The 20,533-nt window shown below is 45.9% G+C and overlaps 1 protein-coding gene across 4 annotated transcripts in view; it reads left to right on the top strand.

Moving 5' to 3' along the window:
- Positions 1 to 1,996: 1,996 nt before the first annotated feature.
- The window catches only part of LOC115090923 (polycystin-1-like), a 172,649-nt gene continuing 154,112 nt past the window's right edge, over positions 1,997 to 20,533 (top strand). For 2 of the 4 annotated variants that reach the window (XM_029600606.1, XM_029600607.1), the window contains exons 1-6: positions 1,997 to 2,876; positions 6,236 to 6,307; positions 6,614 to 6,685; positions 7,122 to 7,306; positions 8,828 to 9,123; positions 11,812 to 12,193. In XM_029600606.1, the coding sequence (XP_029456466.1) occupies positions 2,284 to 2,876; positions 6,236 to 6,307; positions 6,614 to 6,685; positions 7,122 to 7,306; positions 8,828 to 9,123; positions 11,812 to 12,193 (1,600 nt within the window). In that variant the 5' untranslated portion in view covers positions 1,997 to 2,283. The remainder of the gene's footprint in view (positions 2,877 to 6,235; positions 6,308 to 6,613; positions 6,686 to 7,121; positions 7,307 to 8,827; positions 9,124 to 11,811; positions 12,194 to 20,533) is intronic. The other 2 variants (XM_029600605.1, XM_029600604.1) reach the window with 2 other exon arrangements.

Raw genomic sequence — 20,533 nt, 5'->3', positions numbered from 1 at the left:
AACCCAGCCAGACCAACCCTTGCCAAATACAGAATAAAGAGATCTTAAAGTATAACTAGAAACATGCAGATAAAAACTGAACTGGTAAGTGCAACAACTATGTATGCAGTGCAACAATGGAAAAAACAGAAACATCACCATGCCTCATGAAACATCAAATACAATAAAAAAAATATTAAATATCAATCCTAAGAGTAAAACCCTACTAAGAATAAATATTTCAAAATAGCTGACAAACACAATAACTTTCAATAATTAATCTCTTATTAAAAAATATTTTTTAAAGTTCCCAAAAATCAATAAAATATTGAAAAAGAGCAGACACCTTAAATAACATCCCATAATTAAAACTAACAAAGCTAAAAAAAAAAAAAAATAAAATAAATGTCCTCCTCTCATATCTGCGAACGTCTGATTTCAATTTTATCCTGAGATTGCCATGGATTAGTGGGGGAGGGGAGCTGCACCCATACTTTGTGTATATACACATACAGAGAGTCTCTAACACACAAACACACACACTCATCTCCGGCTCCAGGATGCATAAGTGGCAGCAGCCTCCACCTTCAGCCCATGCAGCCAATGGGATTCCTCCTCTTTCAGGGCATGGGCTGACACTGTACATGGCCACATGAGCCAATGATCCTGTTCCTTCTGGCCACGGCGATTGCACATCCTTCTTCCCACCCGAAGGGCCCACGCAACACAACACAACTTCTCTCCTGGCCCCACAGGCGTGGGAAGCTGTGCCATCCCCGGTGGCTGCCTAGTCCACTTAGTCCTTCTACTGTCCCTGCCATCGCTTTTGTTCCCCCCCTCCCCCCATATATCCTTGCTTCCTCTCTACTTCCCACCCATTTTGCCTCTTTTCCCCACTCCCCTTTTCCACCTCCTTTGCATCCCCTCCCCCTTCCACCTTCCCTCTATCCTCTCACTCCCCTCTTTCCTTTCCCTCTCATTCATACCTCCCTTTCCCCTCTTACAACTCCTCCTCCCTTCTCACACCCCCTTTTCCCTCACTCACACCACTCACAATCCCCTCCCTTCCCATTCAGTAGCTCAGCTCCCCTGCCTCCTCACCCTTCCGTGCCCTCAGGGCCAGCACATCCCAATAGGAGAACTGGGCGCTCGCCTAGGATGCCAGCCATTAGGGAGTGGCAAAGAGCGGCGCCGATTGTGCCCGAGGCCAAAAGAAGCAGAGTCTCGATGGGTCATGAGTGGCACCTGTGTGTGGGTGTGTTGTTTGAGTGAGGGATTTTATGTGTGTGTGTGTGTGTGTGTGTGAGAGAGAGAGATTTGTGTGTATGAGAGCAATGGAGTTTGAGAGAGAGAGAGGGGGGGGGGGGGGGGGCAGGGAGCGAGCGAGCCTGTGGACTTGTCATTTTCTTGCACTGCCACAGTTTGTCTTTCTGCCCATGGGAGGGCGGTGGGGGGTGGGAACCCCATGGGCACGTCATCTTCTTGTGCCACTGCAGTTTGTTTTCCTGCCCACAGGGCTGGGAACCCTGCAAGCATATCATTAAAATCCTCACCGTGGCTCTGGCCCGCAGGCAGGGTGAGGTGGCTGCTGCAGGGAGTGTACCGAGGGGCATTTTTCGCCTTTCCAATATTTTGCTACCTGATGTGGCCACTTCATCTGAACTAATTAGAACCACCCCCGCTAGAGAAGGTAAACATTTACTACAGCATACCCATGTATGTTTGGGACAGGAATATGATGTATTTTTTTAATAAACTATGCTTCACCTACGACACACTGTATAAAATATTCACATGCGCAGATTGTGTACTGGGACAGTGTTCAAAACTAGGGTCATCGTGCACACAGATTTTGTATGCAAAAGTTGCAGCATCAGCAGTAAAGTTTATGCATAAAAAAAATGGGTTAGGCTAAACGGTGGGTTAATCTGTGCGCTCTGCCAAGTGCACCCGCTGGTGCCTGCTGTAGACAGGGATAGCAAGAGAGCACGGAGCAGACAGAGTAGTGGAAAGATGAATGGGATTGGGGGAGAGAGGAAAAGGGGGAGGGGGCAGTGACTGGACTCTTGCAATGGAGAGGCTGTTGAAAAAAAAACCCCACAAGGGCTGCAGTTTCCCAGAGAAGTAGGAGAGAAAACAGAAGGAAGAAGAATGGAATAACTGAGTTCATGCTATACATTTGGGAATAGTAACCTGAAGGGAAACGGTTACTGAGGTGTTCCTGAGATAGTCTGATGTCACCAATGCAGGACTGGAATCCTGCCACAGCGGCTGCAAATAGTGGGGACCCTGTCAGCTATAAAAATGCCTTGTTCTGCACCAGCAAACAATCTGCTTTCCATGTGTAGATATTTTTGGAGGGCAGAGGTACAGTGGGCACCGTGGTATTTTCAGAGGGTTATTTGCAGTACCTGGGCTCTCATCCTAGGCTTGCTAGTAACCCCCTGCTTTGATAATATTTGTACTTGTGATATTATACGCAAGATCTCCAGTGCTCCAGCACCATTGACAAAAGCAGGCGAAGGAAGGTGGCTTGATCCAACACCAGTGACATGTGGACTGCACTCAAGCTACAGGTCCAGGCTAGCCAGGAACCTGGGTTTAGAGCACAGTAAGCGTTCACCCATGCTAGCCAAACTGAGCACAGCAGTCTTAGAAGCAGCAGTGGAGGGGTATGCAGAGGACGGAGGCAGTTTGCGAGTGAAGAAGACTCAGTGTCTGGAAGGAGCCAGGTGTGATGGGCAGAGGGAAGAGACTACTGTGCCGGAGGACACTGTGGGGCCTGACCTACCCTGTCCAGCTTACTGTCTCTGTAACTCCACCGTAGTGAACTGTTCTCGAGCAGGGCTGCTGTGTGTTCCTGCGAGAGGGTCCTGCCCATCCAGCACCGTGTGTCTGTAAGTAGAAAGTATTCTTCTTAAGAAGGCTTGGTAACTGATGTGATGGGTCTTTTTTTTTTTTTTTAAATGTTCCTTCTTCCTTGGTTTCTTCCTCTTTCTTTCTCTCCTTTTATTGCTGAAGGTTGAAAATCAGTGTGGAGTCGTTTAACTTTACTCTTGGGCGACCTGTGCTCTTGCCTTTCATGACGTGTCACAGTCTGCTGTGGCAGTCGTAGAGGGAGAGATCGACACACACACTGTGGTATGACTGGCATGGCCAACTATGTCACACCATAAGAAAACAAAAAGGTTTAAGGCATCGACCTGCTGGCGCTGGGCACCTTCATGATGAGCTGTGTGGGACAGGGCAAACGATGTCTTCCGTTTGTTCACTGGAGAATAGCAAAAAAAATGAAAGACCCATTCCCTCTTTTCTCTGCTTTCTTCTATCCATAGATGCAGCTTGCCGTGCTGGAGCAGAGCATTCATCTCGCTGGTTACAGCATTAATCAGGCAGTAAAATGTTTATAAGTTCTGGGTGGCAGCTTCTCACACGGGCAGGTGGAATGCTGGGGGGGGGAGACCAAGCTCCTTGGGATCATGCCAAGGTAACAAGGAATGCACGCTGCTCCCGGAGGGAGCCAGCAGCAGTACGAAAAACCTCAGAAATAACTGAAATCGTCGATGCCAACCTCTGACTGGTATAACCAGCCTCCCACTTCTCTTCCCAGCATATGCTCTGCTCGTCGATGGTATTTTAGAGCTGTGAGAAGTTTCTGCACTGACGCCTCAGTATTTCCCCGAGTGTTTCTATCAGTTTCTCTGTATTTTTCCACTATTGCACGTATGGCCCCCCACAGTGAAGAAGAAAAAAAGTAAATACCATAGAGACAAATGGAATAAAGGGTCAGAGGTCAAAGGGAAGGCGCCCCCCACCCCCCAGAGGCTGAAGGAATGAGAGGAGTTAATTGTTGGAGATAAGAATGCAGAGAGAAAGAGAGAGAGAGTCTGTGGAGGAGCTGGTGTCAGGTGCAAAACTGGAATGGAAAGTAAAAAGGATCCCATTTACACAGAGACGATCCTCTGCTTAGATGAGATAAGGAGGCCCTACTGCTGGAGAGAATTTCTCAGGAGAAAGGAATCGGAGAAACCAGTGCCAGAGAGAAGACTCCCTGAAGAGACAGACAGTGGGAACCCCAGAATGAGAGGGTGAAATCTTGTTGTGGAAATAGCTTCGTAATTGCTAATGAAACAGCAAGAGCTCAGAGCTATTGCATCTGTGCAGGGTCCTTAATATGGTAACTCAGTCTGGTTAGTAGTCATGACAGTGCACCTCCCATCCCATAGTCTTACTCTTTCATCAGGAATCTGTAGCCTATGGGTGCTAGGGTTGCAGCTGGGACAAGTAAGGAATGCACATTTGACTGGCTACTGCCTGCAGGTGGCCTGGGCCTTGCTAAAGCTAAGCCTAGTCTCCATGGTAACTCAGTCAACTTTGTCCTGCAGGCAGAAGGGAGGCTTATTACTGCATTCCACAGGCTTTTCTGCATTGAAGGGCCTTGTGCTCCTATCACCACTCTATCCATTCAGATGGAAGCTTTCTGTAGGGACTCAACAGTACAGAGCCCTGAGAAATACTGAGAGCATGGATTACTAGGAAGACATGCAGGAGCAGGACCCTGGGAGATGCTTTCAAGAAAGCTGTGGGAACAGCAGCTGCAATAGGATAGAGAGAAGCAAGCAGTTTGGCTTCTACAACCTGAAGAGTGGAAGTCAAAATGTCCCTAAAGCTTCAGAACTAAGGCAGCCATCTTTAAAGGGAATCTAGCTAATACAGTACATCCCCTCTCAAGCAATAAAAGTATACAATTAAAGACTCTGCCCTAACTTTGCACTTACATGGAAATGATTGTTTACCACCATCAGGTAGTCAGCAGCTGAACATCTCCATATTACATGACCTGTTTTCATTGGTATTCTTTGCCATTATTGAATGAGCTGAGCTAGAGCTTTGCTGAGCCTTCCTCAGGAAGTCATAATGAAGGTGGTCCTTGACCAACGCTATTGGTAAATACTTTCCGGTCAGAATCTTTCTCTGACCGCTGAATGTGCCCAGGCAAATTCGCTATTCTGATTCCTTTTATGTCCTCATCACAGTGAGGATCCTGCCATGTTCCCCAACTGCTTCCTATATATTTTTTTGATGTACCCCAGGTTAATGTATTATTGTATTTTATTGATGCATGCATGATGCATTTGATTATTTATTGTATTACTGTTTATTGTAAACTGCTTTGGGCTGCACATTCATTTGAGGCAGGCAGTCTTTAAATGTAACTGAGATGGTGAGACTGATTCTCCTAAAATATCTCAAGGAATGTATATCTATTGCACATTAGAGTCTCTGCATCATTTGTGATTTGCCTTTTAGTTCTCCCCAGCTATGGAACTTAGCTTATGCTTGGAACAAGAATTGTGAAAATGACAGTGCTGTGGTCACATTTTGCCATTGTGGTTTAACTGTTAGAGCTTGGGTGCGGGCACGGTGCCAGGGGTCCATCCTTGTTAAAGCTGCCCTGCTGATGCCTAGATGCCTTGTGCTGGCACTCCCAATAAACTAAATTCTCGTGTGTTTATTAATCTCTCCGTGCTCAAAACCCAAGGAGCACATGTTGTTTTCTGAAAGCAGGAGATATATCAGTTGTGATGAAAAGAATCTGATCTCTCCGCTCAGTCGCAAGCCTTTTTCCTGGAACTAACACCAGTGCAGTGCAGTGCAGTGTAATGGATTTTTTTTTATGAGCTCAGCGCACAGAGAAATTAGTCAAACACAGAGAACTTAAGAAATTGCGATACTGGGTCAGACCAAGGGTCCATCAGGCCCAGCATCCTGTTTCCAACAGAGGCCAATCCAGGCCACAAGTACCTGGCAATTACCCAAACACTATGTAGATTCCAGAAAGATGAGGTTCTCATTACTATCCAAACAGACCATAATATGTGTACAGTTCTTGTCTCTTATCTCCCGATTGAACAAGGCCTTTCATTTCCTCACCACCAATTTATTTCTTTATGGGACAGCCTGCTAGTTATGCTGAAAGCTTCAAGAAGCTCATGCAGGGAGAACATAAGAAAATAAGATTTCTATACTGGGTCAGACCATGGGTCCATCAGGCCCAGTATCCTGTTTCCAACAGTGGCCAATCTAGATCACAAGTAAAAAAAAAAAACCCAAACAAACCATATTCTCAATACAAATATATTGCATAAGCTCATGTTATGTTTAGCTTTATAAGTCAAAGAATGCCACAAATGTTAGGAAGCAGGAATGCTTGGGGACCCTATTAACACTTTTTCTTTATTCCTCAATCTACAAGTGACTTGTCCCACAACCGACTGAGTGAAGTGCAGATGAAGGACCTCGATGGGTTTCCGAACCTCCAGGATCTGTGAGTAGCAGCAGAGTTCTGGTTCCTTGAGGCCCATGCCGGGTGGCCAACAAGATCCCAGTTGTGTGGGCATACTCCCCCAGCCCTGGTTTTGCCCCCATCGCATCTATGGCCTGCAGATTCCCCTAAGAGAAGCAGACCTGCGAGTCCAGAGGTGCAGTGGGGGTAAAACCCAGGACCGGTCAGAAGAAGAAGGGAGGAAGTTGGCCCATGCTCCGCTTGTGAGTGGAAGGACCCCCACTCTTCTGATTCCCCCGAAGCGATGCAGTAATGCCAAGTAACCTCTTATGTTTCTCTGTTTCTAAGGGATCTGAGCCACAACAGCATCCGCACCATCGAAGAAGGGACCCTCCATCAGCTGCGCCACCTCCAGTCTCTGTAGGTGGAGAGGGAAGTGCAGCTTGCTCCAGAAATGTTTCCATCTCTGCCCCCACTACATCTCTGCCTCTTTACCTGTTTCTCGTTCTTGCATTCCCACTATTTTGTCTTTTTCCTCCTTCCCCATTTCTTTCTTATTCCTGTCTGCCTCTGATTCCTTCCTACCTACTCTGTGGTCTCTCTTTCTCTTTCTCTTCCCTCACTTCCTTTTTTTCTTCTCCATCCTCTCCCTTTATTTTCTTGCTCTCTTTCCCCCATCCCCCTCTCTTCTTTATTCTCGGCCCAATCTCCACTGGATGCTTTTAGTTAGCGAGTAACCCCCAGTCTCCTTCCACCCCCCTCACCCTATGAAACCTCTTTGTCACTTTATTTCTGTGGGACCTCCTCGACCTTCAGTTGCGGCTGACGTTCTGGTTTTCTTTTTTTGCATCCTCAGTAAGCTGGGCTTCAACAGCCTCGTGTGTGACTGTTCCACACGCTGGCTCGTGGGCTGGGTCAAAGAGAGAGGGACCATTCTGAAAGACCGGGAACTCCTGCGATGTACCCCACCATCGAGGGTGGAGGGTGGTCCTGATTCTGACACTGAATTGCTGAGGGCTGATTTCCGAGGTCGGCCCTGTGGTAAGGACCAGTGTGAAGTTTCCTGTGCTACACTGAAATCCCCGAGTATGAATGGTCCTAAAAGCATGAGACTCACTTGCTCCTGAGCAGAGCCCATCTCTGCCTGCGCAGGGTTTAGCAGTGCACGCTAGAAAGGTGGCAACCTGCACTGAGACAGCAGGAAGCAGCCCGACATTCCCCAGAATAACCTGGCTTGCAATCTGGAGAAATGGAAAAGGAATTAATTATTATTTATTTATTTTTAATTTTTATATACCGATGTTCCTGTAAAGAATACATATCGCACCGGTTTACAAGGAACTGAACAGTCGCCTCCAGGGCGGAAATACATTAAAACAGTCGCCTCAAGGCAGAATACATTAACACAAGTATACAGGAAAACTATTAAAAGAGAAAGAGAAATCTCTGCATATGTAGTTACTAGCACAAAAAGTGCCTGGAGTTACTCGGGTAGTCTGGTCCAAAACAGATATGCATTTTAAAATCAAAAAGAAGGGAAAACAATATATGTTGGGTTTTTTTTATTAAGTAATTGACAGAATATAGAACGCTAAGAGATCCTCTCTATAAAGTACATTAGACCTCTCCTGTTCTAGACCACTGTGAGATTCCATCCTGCGGCTGCCACAGACCCCCATCCCATGTCAGATAAAGAAGGGGTCTGATGGTGGCTGAAGAAGAGGCTCTGTGTGTATGGGAGAGAGCTCTTGTGTCTGTGCAGGCGAACGTGTGTGTGTGTGTGTACATGTTATGTATGTGTCTATGTGTAAGCTTGGGTGCCAGAGCATATATGTGTGTCTGTGTGTGTGGCAGCCTGTGTGGCTCTGTGTGTGTATATATGGTGTGTATGCATGTGTGTATGTGATTGGGAGACTGTATGTGGCCAACTGTGTGCCTGTATGTGGGAGTGGGAGCCTGTGTGTGTGTGTATGTGTTTGCGCTGTGAATGGAGGCTCATTTGTGCAGGAGTGTGTGTGAGTAGAAGCCTGGGTGTGTGTAAGTGGATGCCTGCATGTGTGTGTGTGTGTGTGGCTGTGCGTGCCTGTGAGCCTATGACAATTATCGTGTTTTTCCTCAGTATTTGGTTCTTTCCAGGCTGTGATTCCTTTTCTTGAACCATGACAACAATGCAACCAAGATGATGCTGACAATGAGCTTTGCAGACCACATAGGTCCCATCTGAAGAGGTTCTTTGTTTCATTCTTGAACTGCTTGCCATGTCCCGAAGACCTCTCCTGTGGGAAGGCTTGCCCCTCCCCTCCCTTTGCCCCCCCCCCCCACATTTCCTCACTAATAATCAATCAGCTGCTATCATATCTGAGAAGGATCACTTGTGATCTCTAAAGCTCGTGGACTACAAAAGTCTTTTTTTTTTTTTTTTTTTTAATTGGTCCAAGAAAAGTGATGAGAACCTACCAAGATTCTTGGGTAAGAAAGTTACCGGAGGACAGCCTTGTACATGGTGTGAGAGACCGACACCATCTCCAGACTCAGGCTGATCTCTTTTTTTCTTTCTCCCAGCTGATGAATTTGTCTCATGTGTAGCAGACTCGATGAGAGACTCTGTGCTCTACTACTCCTACCTTGCCCCCAGTTTGCACACATCAAGCTCTTGCCACCTGCTCTGTTTCCAGAAGGATTATTCCCACTATGGACTGGACTCTGAGGACCGTTGCCTCTGTGGATCATTGGCTAGGGAGGCAGCTGTGCCTCGGGCGTTGCTTGTGAAAGAGTCTGCCTGCAGGGCAGTATGTTCTAATGCTGTGCAAACCAGCGTGTGCAACAAAACCATTGTCCATGCAGTCTACCCAGTCCAGGTAATTTTACAGTAGGTTTTCAATCTTAATTCTGAATGTAGGTGGCACAGTAGGAAAAGATGATGGGACTCTAATCGCTAATACCTTACATTTTTGGATACTGGCCAGAATTAAGTGGACATCCCCCTCTATTTTTGGTGCAGAGGGAGAGAGGCAGCCCTCTTCCAGTGTGGGACAGAGGCATCTGCCTGCTTGGTTTGGGATGGAGGTGGATTTTGAGAAGCAAAGCACAGAGGTGAGCCTGGCAAAGCTCTGGGAGTGAATGGGATGCAGTCATCCTCCACCTAGAAAGAGGCAGGTTGAGCTCTGGGGAAGGTCTATAGTGCTCTTCACCTCTCAGTGGGAGATAGAGAGGGCTAGATTAGTAGTATTACTTGTTAGAAGTGAAATTTATAACAGTAAAACTTTATGCAATACAACTTTCTTTCCAGCTACTAACCAAAATTAATTAGCAAATTCTGGCAAGTTTGACCATAACCTGAGTATGATACCTGACCTTTCTTGATTACCACACATATGCAGTCCTAGTCATGAGGATTGACCAAGGAGCCATTTAGAAAAGTCTCCAGCACAATCCAACCCCATATAGCAATGCTCTGACCCCCCCCCCCTCCCCTGATATAGCCTCACATGGAAGATTGACACCCTTAGCTATTGCACGCCTACCTGCTTTTAAAGCAGTTTGTGTGCTGCATGGCCTTGGACACGTGCATTTTTCTAGGAAGTAACAGCGTGGGCCATGCATGTGGCATTTAATTATTTAATTATTTGTGAGTTCTTGATATACCGAACTTTGGTACAAGCCTTCACTCCGGTTTACAGGTATAACAACTTCTTACAGTAAAGGTCATAACAATTTATATTGTACATTAACAGATACAGTTTGTTAACATTTAACTTTACTAAGAATAACATGGTAACTAGTAATATAACGTTTAACACGGGTAACATTTTCTCATCAGCATTTTAAGAACAAATAGTTTCTTATCTTGAAGTGTATAGTTGGAGGGAAAAGGGGGTTTCTGGGAGGGCGTGGGTATAGTGGTGTATATTTGGAGGGAAAAGGGGTTCAGGGGGGTCTGGAGGGTGTGTGGTTCTGTATTTGGTTGTGAGGGAGGGTGGGCTTCATGAATCAGAAGTCTCGATTGTTTGCAAGGGGGTTACTAACCAATGCCATCTTTGTAAGTTTGTTGAAATAGCCATGTTTTGAGTTGTTTTTTGAATAGTTTAGTGTCATTTTGTAATCTTAGGTTTTCAGGTAATGAGTTCCATAGGTGAGGTCCCACTATTGAGGTTGCTCTTTCTCTGACTGTTGTGAGGTTAGCAGTTGTGACTGATGGGATGGCAAGTAGGGCTTTGTTGGCTGATCTTGTGTTATGCTGTGGAATATGTTTTTGGAATATGGTATTTAGACATTGGTTTTCATTGTTATTTATGTTTTTGTGTATGATGGATAGTATTTTGTATTCTATGCATTTCTCTATGGGTAACCAATGGAGTTCTTTTAGTACTGGGGTGAAGTATTCTGATCTTGTGACTTGTGAGTATTCTCGCTGCGGTGTTCTGTAGTAATTGCAGTGGGCGTGTGGTTGATTTAGGTAGTCCTAGTAGTAGTGAATTGCAGTAATCAAAGCTTGTGAATATTAGGGCTTGAAGTATTGTTCTGAATTCTGGTTGGTTTAGAAGTGGTTTTAGTCTTTTAAGTATTAAAAGCTTGTAGAATCCTTTTTTGGTTTTCATGGCTATGTGTTTTTTGAAGCTCAATTCGGGGTCGAGCCATACACCAAGATCTTTTACATTTTCACTTAGTTTGATTATGGCATTGTCTATTTGAATTGTGTTCTTGGGGTGGTTTAGTTGGCTTTTTTTTTTCAAGTAGTATACATTCAGTCTTGTCCATGTCAAGGCATAGTTTCATTTGATTTAGAGAGTTTTTTATGGTGGTGATAGGTGGCTGCTAGTTTGAGAGCATTCTCAACGGTGTTTGTTACAGGGATGATTAGTTGTATGTCGTCTGCATACATAAAGTAAGTGATGCTGAGGCTTGATAGTAGTTGGCATAATGGAAGGATGTAGATGTTGAACAGTGTGGCAGATAGGGCCGAGCCCTTTGGGACTCCGGTTTCTAGAGGAATTAGTTCTGAAAGGGAGTTGTTGATGTTTACCTGAAATGATCTGTTTACAAGGAAAGGGGTGAACCATTTTATTGTTTTTCCAGTTAGACCAATTTCAGTTAATCTGAGGAGTAGTGTTTGGTGGTCGACCATGTCAAAGGCAGCGGATAGATCTAATAATATAAGTATGTATTGTTGGGATGGTTCTTTGGGAATACAGTGAAGGGCAGGAGATGATAAAATTCCAGGAAGTGCAATTTAGGAGAGAGGAGGTGGAGTGCAGAAAACAGTTTTGCAGAGACATGATGAGACCCATTTTTGGGAGCGAGATGTTTTTCTAGCCCCCCTGTTGGTACCTGTAATGCTGATTTGCAAGTGGAAGAAGCAGGACTAAAAATACCTCAATGCAGTGAGAGATAAGACAAAAAAGCCAGGACTGGCTCAAAGTTTTCCTGCATTCCCAGCACTGCGTCTGCAAACATGAAGTCTAACGCAGGGGAGTGGGAATGGTTGCTGTGATGGGTGATTTTATGGATTCCAGCACAGATTCTTTCTCTTTCTCTCCTCCTTTTAGGCAAGCCTGTTGATCTTCACCCAGAAGCACTATAGCCTCTACCAGCTGATTGAATTCATAGCTGAGGCTTCGCTGCCTGTGACCCAACTGCACTGGGACTTTGGGGATGGAGGGAGACTGCTGAACACAAGCAGTGCACGAACTTGGCACAAATATGCACTCCCCGGCGTATACCTTGTGTCCCTTAGGGCACAGGTAGGAGTAAGGCTGCTGCACCACAGCTTGATGCTGAGAGTATCTGTGCCCGCAGGACAGGTGCAGCTGGAGTGCCCCCGTGTGGTAGAAACTGGGCACAGCATTGATATTTGGATCCAAATTCCGAAGGGCACAGACCTCTCCATCCTTTGGAAGATGAAAGCGCCAAACAGACAAGAAACTCTAGGTAGGAGTTTATGGCTAGATTCTTGATGTCCTTTATATGCTGAAACCTTTTGATGTGGGTAATATGAGATTAACAGAAATTCTGGAGATGGGGAGGTGTGTGGATATATATATATATATATATATATATATATATATATATATATATATATATCTTTGGAGGTTGGTAGTATGAGACTAGACAATCTTGGGGGTAGGCACTATGGAAATTTTGAAACCTGGAGTTGACTGCAGTGTTCCTGTTCCTGTTCATAGCCCTGATCAGTCCAGACGCATGGGTTTTTCATTCCTCACGTCAGTCCAGATACATGGGTTCTTCTTCCCTTCCAGCAGATGGAGATAGAGAAGAAAAGCTCAACTGACTTGTGGTACTTAAGCTAACATACCACCTGCAGTCCCTCAGCAAAACCTGCAGTCTGGAGTTTTGGAAAGGAAAGAAAAGAAAGACAAGAGAGGAAAATTGCTCCCAGGAGGGCTAGGTTCTGTAGAGGAACATCCCTTTGGTAGAGTAGAGCAAGCAGGGGGTTAATGACCTAGGTTGTCTCTGCCCGGAGTCTGTGGGATGATTGAATGCCAGTGGGCTGACTCCCTCTTTTCCCCATGTAGCCCTTCCTCCCTCTTCCTTTCCTCAACAAAGTGAAGATGACATCAGGAAAGTATTTTTTACTTGTATTCTTTGCTGCTGCTTTTAGTGGAACTGTCTCTTAAAAAAAATTAAAAAAAAAATTGCATGGCGGGAGACAGGCCTGCTTGGCTCTGTAGAGCCATCAGAGTGAGGAGGGGCTAGTGGCTGCTACTGCGGGTCAGGCCACGGATCGGCTGTGGAACTTCACCGTGGGGCTGCTGATTCTTCTGGGGGATGGGGAGTCCTGCCTCTGTGAGCAGTACGTGCAGCTGAGCCCAATCATGGCAGTGACCGCACAGGGTATAGAAAATACTGCCCAGTCCTGTGGGGACAAGCGATCATGGCTGAATGCATCTGAACTCTGCAGCAGTTGTGCTTCGAAAGGGGAAAGCAGTTCTGGCATGGCCAATGCAGCTTCGGGGGGCAGGAAATGGCCTGATCATCTGAAACAGGGAAGGCTACTCTTCCCCCTAGTTTAGTAATGGCAGCCATCTTAAGAGTCAGGTCTTGTGGTGCAGGAAAGATCGGGGGAGGGGTCTTCTCCTCTTCCATTGTTTCCTGCCATTCTGGATCCTAGGAGTGGCCAGGAGGACTTGGAGGGAGTAGAGCAGGGGTCAGGAAACCTTTTTGGCTGAGAGAGCCATAAACGCCACATATTTTAAAATGTAATTCCATGAGAGCCATACAATATGTTTAAAACTAAATACAAGTAAATGTGTGCATTTTATGTAAGATCACACTTTTAAAGTACAATAAGTCTCTGAAAATATTACACCAGGCCTAAAGACACCAATACATCTCCTATTAGGAAAACGGACCAAGTCAGGCTGCTATAGAGTCCTACACAGAAACTACACGCCAGCAGAAAACCTCACCTGAATCACGTGCTGTCCCTCACCTAACATAGAATAAAGAGACCAAAACGCATAACAAGAAGCATGCAGACAAAAACTGAATTGGAAACTGCAACAAGCCAGAGTCTCTGTATGCAGTGTAACAAAGGAAAAAAGAAACATCACACATCCTTATAAAACAAATCAAGAAATATAAAATCATCAGCAGTAAAACTGTACTAACAAAAAGAACATATTTCGAAACAGCTGATGAGTGGAATATCCAATAATTAAAAACTCATATAAAACATTTCCAGATACCAACAAAATATTTCAAAATAGCAGACACAAAGATCCAGTAATGAAAAATAATAAGGATACAAAAATTTTTTTGCTCTGCATACCTGGGAACGTTTGATATCCAGGTGTCCTGAGATTGTTCTGAATTAGCAGGAGGTGGGGTGGTTTGCTTGGAACTTTCTCCTCTCTCAGTCACATACCAGCGCTCTCTCTCACACTGGCTCTCAATGACACACCTATATACACATGCTCTCAGTCACTCACATATACAAATGTTTTTTCTCTCTCACTTATATAGGCTCTTAATTACACATTTACACACATGCTGTCTATCTTTTCACGCTTACACACACACAGGCTTTCAATCACATAAATACATGCTGTCTTTTCTCTCACACACAGACTCTCATTCACATGCTTACAAACATGTCCTCTCTTTCTCTCATTTACACACAGGCTCTCAATCACATACTCACATGCTCCCTCACCTAAATCAGCTCTCAATCACACAGACACACATGGTCTCTCTCTCTCATTTAAACACAGGCTCTCAATCACATACTCACATGCTCCATCACCTAAACCAGCTGTCAATCAGACACAGACACACATGATCTCTCTCTTACTTATACACACAGGCTCTTAATCATACATACACATGATCTCTCTCACACACAAAGGATCTCAATCATACACACATACTCTTTCAAACAAACAGGTTTTCAATTACAAACTTACACATACAGGTTCCCAATGGTAAACTTACATTCATGCTCTCTCTCTCACAGGCAGGATCTCAATCACAGACATACTCTCTTTCACATATACAGGCTCTCAATCATTCACATACATGCTGTCTCTCACTCACACACACAGGATCTCAAACACACATGCTTGCTCGCTCATTCACTCTCTCTCTCCCCCCCCCCCCCCCCCGGGAACTCGCGGCAGCAGCAGCCACCTCCCAACGCTAACCTCCTTCATTTTCAGCCCTCGCGGAGGCGAAGGCGGAGTCCCATCGGCCGCGGTTGAAGATTTTCATTTTCCTCCGAGCCGCGCTGCAGTCTTCTTCCCGTCGGACACTAGCGTGCCTGCGCGGGTCTTCCCGCGCAGGCACCCGATGCTCTCCACTTCCTCTTCCGGGCCGCGGGGGGGGGGGGGGGGAGGAGAAGAGAGCACGCCGACTGGAGTCATCCGGGTGCCTGCGCGGGAGTCATCGGGTGTCAGCCGGGTGCCAACGCTGGAGTCATCGGGTGCCTGCGCGGGTCTTCCCGCGCAGGCACCCGATGCTCTCCACTTCCTCTTCCGGGCCGCGGGAAGAAGAGAGCACGCCGGTGCTCTCTTCTTCCCGCGGCCCGGAAGAGGAAGTGGAGAGCATCGGGTGCCTGCGCGGGAAGACCCGCGCAGGCACGCTCGTGTCCGACGGGAAGAAGACTGCAGCGCGGCTCGGAGGGAAAATGAAAATCTTCAACCGCGGCCGATGGGACTCCGCCTTCGCCTCCGCGAGGGCTGAAAATGAAGGAGGTTAGCGTTGGGAGGTGGCTGCTGCTGCCGCGAGTTCCGGGGGGGGGGGGGGGGGGGGGGGAGAGAGAGAGAGAGTGAATGAGCGAGCAAGCATGTGTGTTTGAGATCCTGTGTGTGTGAGTGAGAGACAGCATGTATGTGAATGATTGAGAGCCTGTATATGTGAAAGAGAGTATGTCTGTGATTGAGATCCTGCCTGTGAGAGAGAGAGCATGAATGTAAGTTTACCATTGGGAACCTGTATGTGTAAGTTTGTAATTGAAAACCTGTTTGTTTGAAAGAGTATGTGTGTATGATTGAGATCCTTTGTGTGTGAGAGAGATCATGTGTATGTATGATTAAGAGCCTGTGTGTTTAAGTAAGAGAGAGATCATGTGTGTCTGTGTCTGATTGACAGCTGGTTTAGGTGATGGAGCATGTGAGTATGTGATTGAGAGCCTGTGTTTAAATGAGAGAGAGAGACCATGTGTGTCTGTGTGATTGAGAGCTGATTTAGGTGAGGGAGCATGTGAGTATGTGATTGAGAGCCTGTGTGTAAATGAGAGAAAGAGAGGACATGTTTGTAAGCATGTGAATGAGAGTCTGTGTGTGAGAGAAAAAGACAGCATGTATTTATGTGATTGAAAGCCTGTGTGTGTGTAAGCGTGAAAGATAGACAGCATGTGTGTAAATGTGTAATTAAGAGCCTATATAAGTGAGAGAGAAAAAACATTTGTATATGTGAGTGACTGAGAGCATGTGTGTATAGGTGTGTCATTGAGAGCCAGTGTGAGAGAGAGTGCTGGTATGTGACTGAGAGAGGAGAAAGTTCCAAGCAAACCACCCCACCTCCTGCTAATTCAGAACAATCTCAGGACACCTGGATATCAAACGTTCCCAGGTATGCAGAGCAAAAAAATTTTTGTATCCTTATTATTTTTCATTACTGGATCTTTGTGTCTGCTATTTTGAAATATTTTGTTGGTATCTGGAAATGTTTTATATGAGTTTTTAATTATTGGATATTCCACTCATCAGCTGTTTCGAAATATGTTCTTTTTGTTAGTACAGTTTTACTGCTGATGATTTTATATTTCTTGATTTGTTTTATAAGGATGTGTGATGTTTCTTTTTTCCTTTGTTACACTGCATACAGAGACTCTGGCTTGTTGCAGTTTCCAATTCAGTTTTTGTCTGCATGCTTCTTGTTATGCGTTTTGGTCTCTTTATTCTATGTTAGGTGAGGGACAGCACGTGATTCAGGTGAGGTTTTCTGCTGGCGTATAGTTTCTGTGTAGGACTCTATAGCAGCCTGACTTGGTCCGTTTTCCTAATAGGAGATGTATTGGTGTCTTTAGGCCTGGTGTAATATTTTCAGAGACTTATTGTACTTTAAAAGTGTGATCTTACATAAAATGCACACATTTACTTGTATTTAGTTTTAAACATATTGTATGGCTCTCATGGAATTACATTTTAAAATATGTGGCGTTTATGGCTCTCTCAGCCAAAAAGGTTCCTGACCCCTGTGATAGATGCTTTTTCCTCGTCATTTTAATGCACGAGGCTTTTCTGGTGAAGAAAGGAGCATCGGGGAAGCATTCCCGCTCACAGAGTTTTCCATGGCATGGCAAGTCTAGGAAGCTTGATTCCTAGGAGTGTGTGACGGAGCATGTAAGGAACCCCCTCATAATACCTTAAAGAACTGGCCCTCCTTAACTCTCAAGTCCACAAGGGATTCTGGGACAGGGTGCAGCCCTGCAAGTGGGGATAAGAGACCAGAGCCAGAGGGATGAAGGAGGTCCAGAGAGAGACAGAAGCCTTCAGAATATGAACTGTAAATTAAGATTGTTTTTGTTGAAGTGCTCAAACCAGCTAACTGTTTTGTTTATTATTACCAATTAACAATAAAGATACTTATAAAGATAATTGCCCGAGTCCAGCCTGGAGTCCTGGCTAGTCCTGACCGCTCTGCATCACACATGGTGTGAGAAGTGGGATTGCTTGCCTAAGCAAGAAGCACAGGCAAAGCCCACAGCAGCAGCAGTTTATTTTTTCTTTCTCCTGGGATCTCAGTTTTACTCTCCCAACTGAAGCTCCAACAAGCTAAAAGGGGTAACTCTGCCTGTGCAGTCAGGGGTCAAATCGAACAGGCCAGCAGGTTTTTTTTTCTTCTTACTTTCCTGTCTGGAGAGAGACCCATTACCCAGTGGGGAAGTGGCTCAGAAAGCAGGGAAGATGGAACAAGTGATCCAGAGCCTTGCTGCAAGGCAGAAACAATTGCAAAATGCCATCCAGACTTGACCAGCAGTAGGCACAGCAAGGACAACTTGTGCAACAAAACAGTGTTAACTCAGGTGGCACAGGCTGTGAAGGACCGCTGTGGCCATTTTAACCCAGGCAAATCCCTTACCTTACACCAGGGGTTGGGAACCTATGGCTCGCGAGCCAGATGTGGCTCTTTTGATGGCTGCATCTGGCTCGCAGACAAATCTTTAATAAAAAAGTAAAAATCTAACAAAACCCCCCCACCCTCCTGACGCCCCCCAAGACCTCCAAAATTAATTTACTACAACCCCCACTCTCCTGACCCCGCCAAGACCTGCCAATTGTCCCTGGTGGTCCAGCAGGGGTCCGGGAGCGATCTCCTGGACTTGGGCTGTCGGCTGCCAGTAGTCAAAATGGCGCCAACGGCCCTTTGCCCTCACTATGTCACTGGGGTTGACCAATGGCGGCGGTAGCCCCTGTGACATAGTAAGGGCAAAGGGCCGTCGACACCATTTTGATTACTGGCAGCCGACGGCCCTTTGCCCTTACTATGTCACAGGGGCTACCGCCGCCATTGGTCGACCCCAGTGACATAGTGAGGGCAAAGGGCCGTCGGCGCCATTTTGACTACTGGCAGCCAACAGCCCAAGTCCAGGAGATCGCTCCCGGACCGCTCCTGGACCCCCGCTGGACCACCAGGGACTTTTGGCAGGTCTTGGGGAGGTCAGGAGGGTGCGGGGTTGTAGTTAGTATGGCTCTCACGGAATTACATTTTAAAATATGTGGCATTCATGACTCTCTCAGCCAAAAGGTTCCCGACCCCTGCCTTACACCCTCTTTAAAATGAAGACAGGTGAGGACACGGAGGTCTTCCTGAGAAACTTTGAGAGGACCCGCCCGCCTTTTTGCTTGGCCCAATTGGAATATGGACTTGTCTAGTTTACTCAACATAAAGAACATAAGAAATTGCCATGCTGGGTCAGACCAAGGATCCATCAAGCCCAGCATCCTATTTCCAACAGGGGCCAAACCAGGCCACAAGAACCTGGCACGTACCCAAACACCAAGAAGATCTCATGCTGCTGATGCCAGTAATAGCAGTGGCCATTCCCTAAGTCAACTTTATTAATAGCAATTAATGGATTTCTCCTCCAAGAACTTATCCAAACCTTTTTGAACCCAGCTACACTACCTGCACTAACCACATCCTCTGGCAACAAATTCTAGAGCTTAATTATGCGTTGAGTGAAAGAATTTTCTCCGATTAGTCTTAAATGTGCTACTTGCTAACTTCATGACGTGCCCGTTAGTCCTATTATCTGAAAGTGTAAATAACTGATTCACATCTACTCGTTCAAGACCTCTCATGATTTTAAAGACCTCTATCATATCCCCCCTCAGCCGTCGCTTCTCCAAGCTGAACAGCCCAAACCTCTTCAGCCTTTCCTCATAGGGGAGTTGTTCCATCCCCTTTATCATTTTGGTTGCCCTTCTCTGTACCTTCTCCATTGCAACTGTATCTTTTTTGAGTTACAGCGACCAGAATTGTACACAGTATTCAAGGTGTAGACTCACCATGGAGCAATACAGAGGCATTATGACATTTTCTGTTTTATTAACCATTCCCTTCCCAATAATTCTTAACATTCTATTTGCTTTTTTGACCGCTGCAGCACACTGAACCGATGATTTCAAAGTATTATCCACTATGATGCCTAGATCTTTTTCCTGGGTGGTAGCTCCTAATATGGACCCTAACATCGTGTAACTACAGCAAGGGTTATTTTTCCCTATATGCATCACCTTGCACTTGTCCACATTAAATTTCATCTGCCATTTGAATGCCCAATCTTCCAGTCTTGCAAGGTCCCCCTGTAATCACAATCTGCTTGTGATAAAAGCCCTTTTATCACAATCTGCTTGTGATAAAAGGGCAGAAGTCAAGCGGCTTTTCAAGCAGCCAACCCAGACGGGGCTTCCTCCTATGTGGAAGTCAAGGCTGCTATCCTGGAGAGAGCAGGGTATACCCCAGAAACATACCGGCAGCAGTTCTGGTGAGGATTCCTGCAGCCTGGGCAGAGCCCTGAAATCTGTTTCATCACCTGAAGCATGCCAGCTGGCTACAGCCGGAGGCAAAGACCAGCCTTAAAGTAGCCGGACAGGTGCTTCTGAAACACTTCTTAAATGGGCTTGACCGGCCTGTGCGAAATTGGGTCTGCCGACACACAGGGCTCACATTAGAAAGAGCAGTAGACGTGGCGGATGCCTTGCACCGGGTGCAGTTAATGCCCGACGTGGTAAGGAGGCTAGAAAAACAACCCGCACAAACTTCCAGGCGAGGCACAGAGAATGAAGTGTTCCGTCAGTGACCCCCAGGAAGCAGAGAGCTCCTCTTCTATACCAAGACCCCAGGCCACAGTCTCTTCCATGTGCTTTAACTGTGGTCAGAGAGGTCATTTAGTAAGAAACTGTCATGTTGAGGGGGCCAGATGTTATGGATGTCAGCTTAGTGACCCAGCCAACATTAGACTATAAAGTCTCTGGGGATAAAGAAAAAAAAACTCCAAAGCAGGAAAAATCCTTGCCCCAGAAAAAGAAAAGTACATCAGGAAGTTCAAATCAGCCCACAAACAAAACTGTGGACTATTTTTTTTTTCCTTCTGTGCCCTTTGTGTGGGGAATGGTCACCAGGAGGACTGCTGCCCATTTAGAAAGGCTGAAAATAAAGAGCCCTCAAGGAAATTGATTAAAGGCAAAAATGAACCCACACAGTTGGCATGCTCTGTCTGTAAAGTACTGGACCATAATGTCA

This window comes from Rhinatrema bivittatum, chromosome 4 (genome assembly GCF_901001135.1).
Source record: "Rhinatrema bivittatum chromosome 4, aRhiBiv1.1, whole genome shotgun sequence".
NCBI lineage: Eukaryota > Metazoa > Chordata > Amphibia > Gymnophiona > Rhinatrematidae > Rhinatrema > Rhinatrema bivittatum.
The sequence above is the reverse complement of the archived record's forward strand: the minus strand, read 5'-3'. Positions and strand labels throughout refer to the sequence as shown.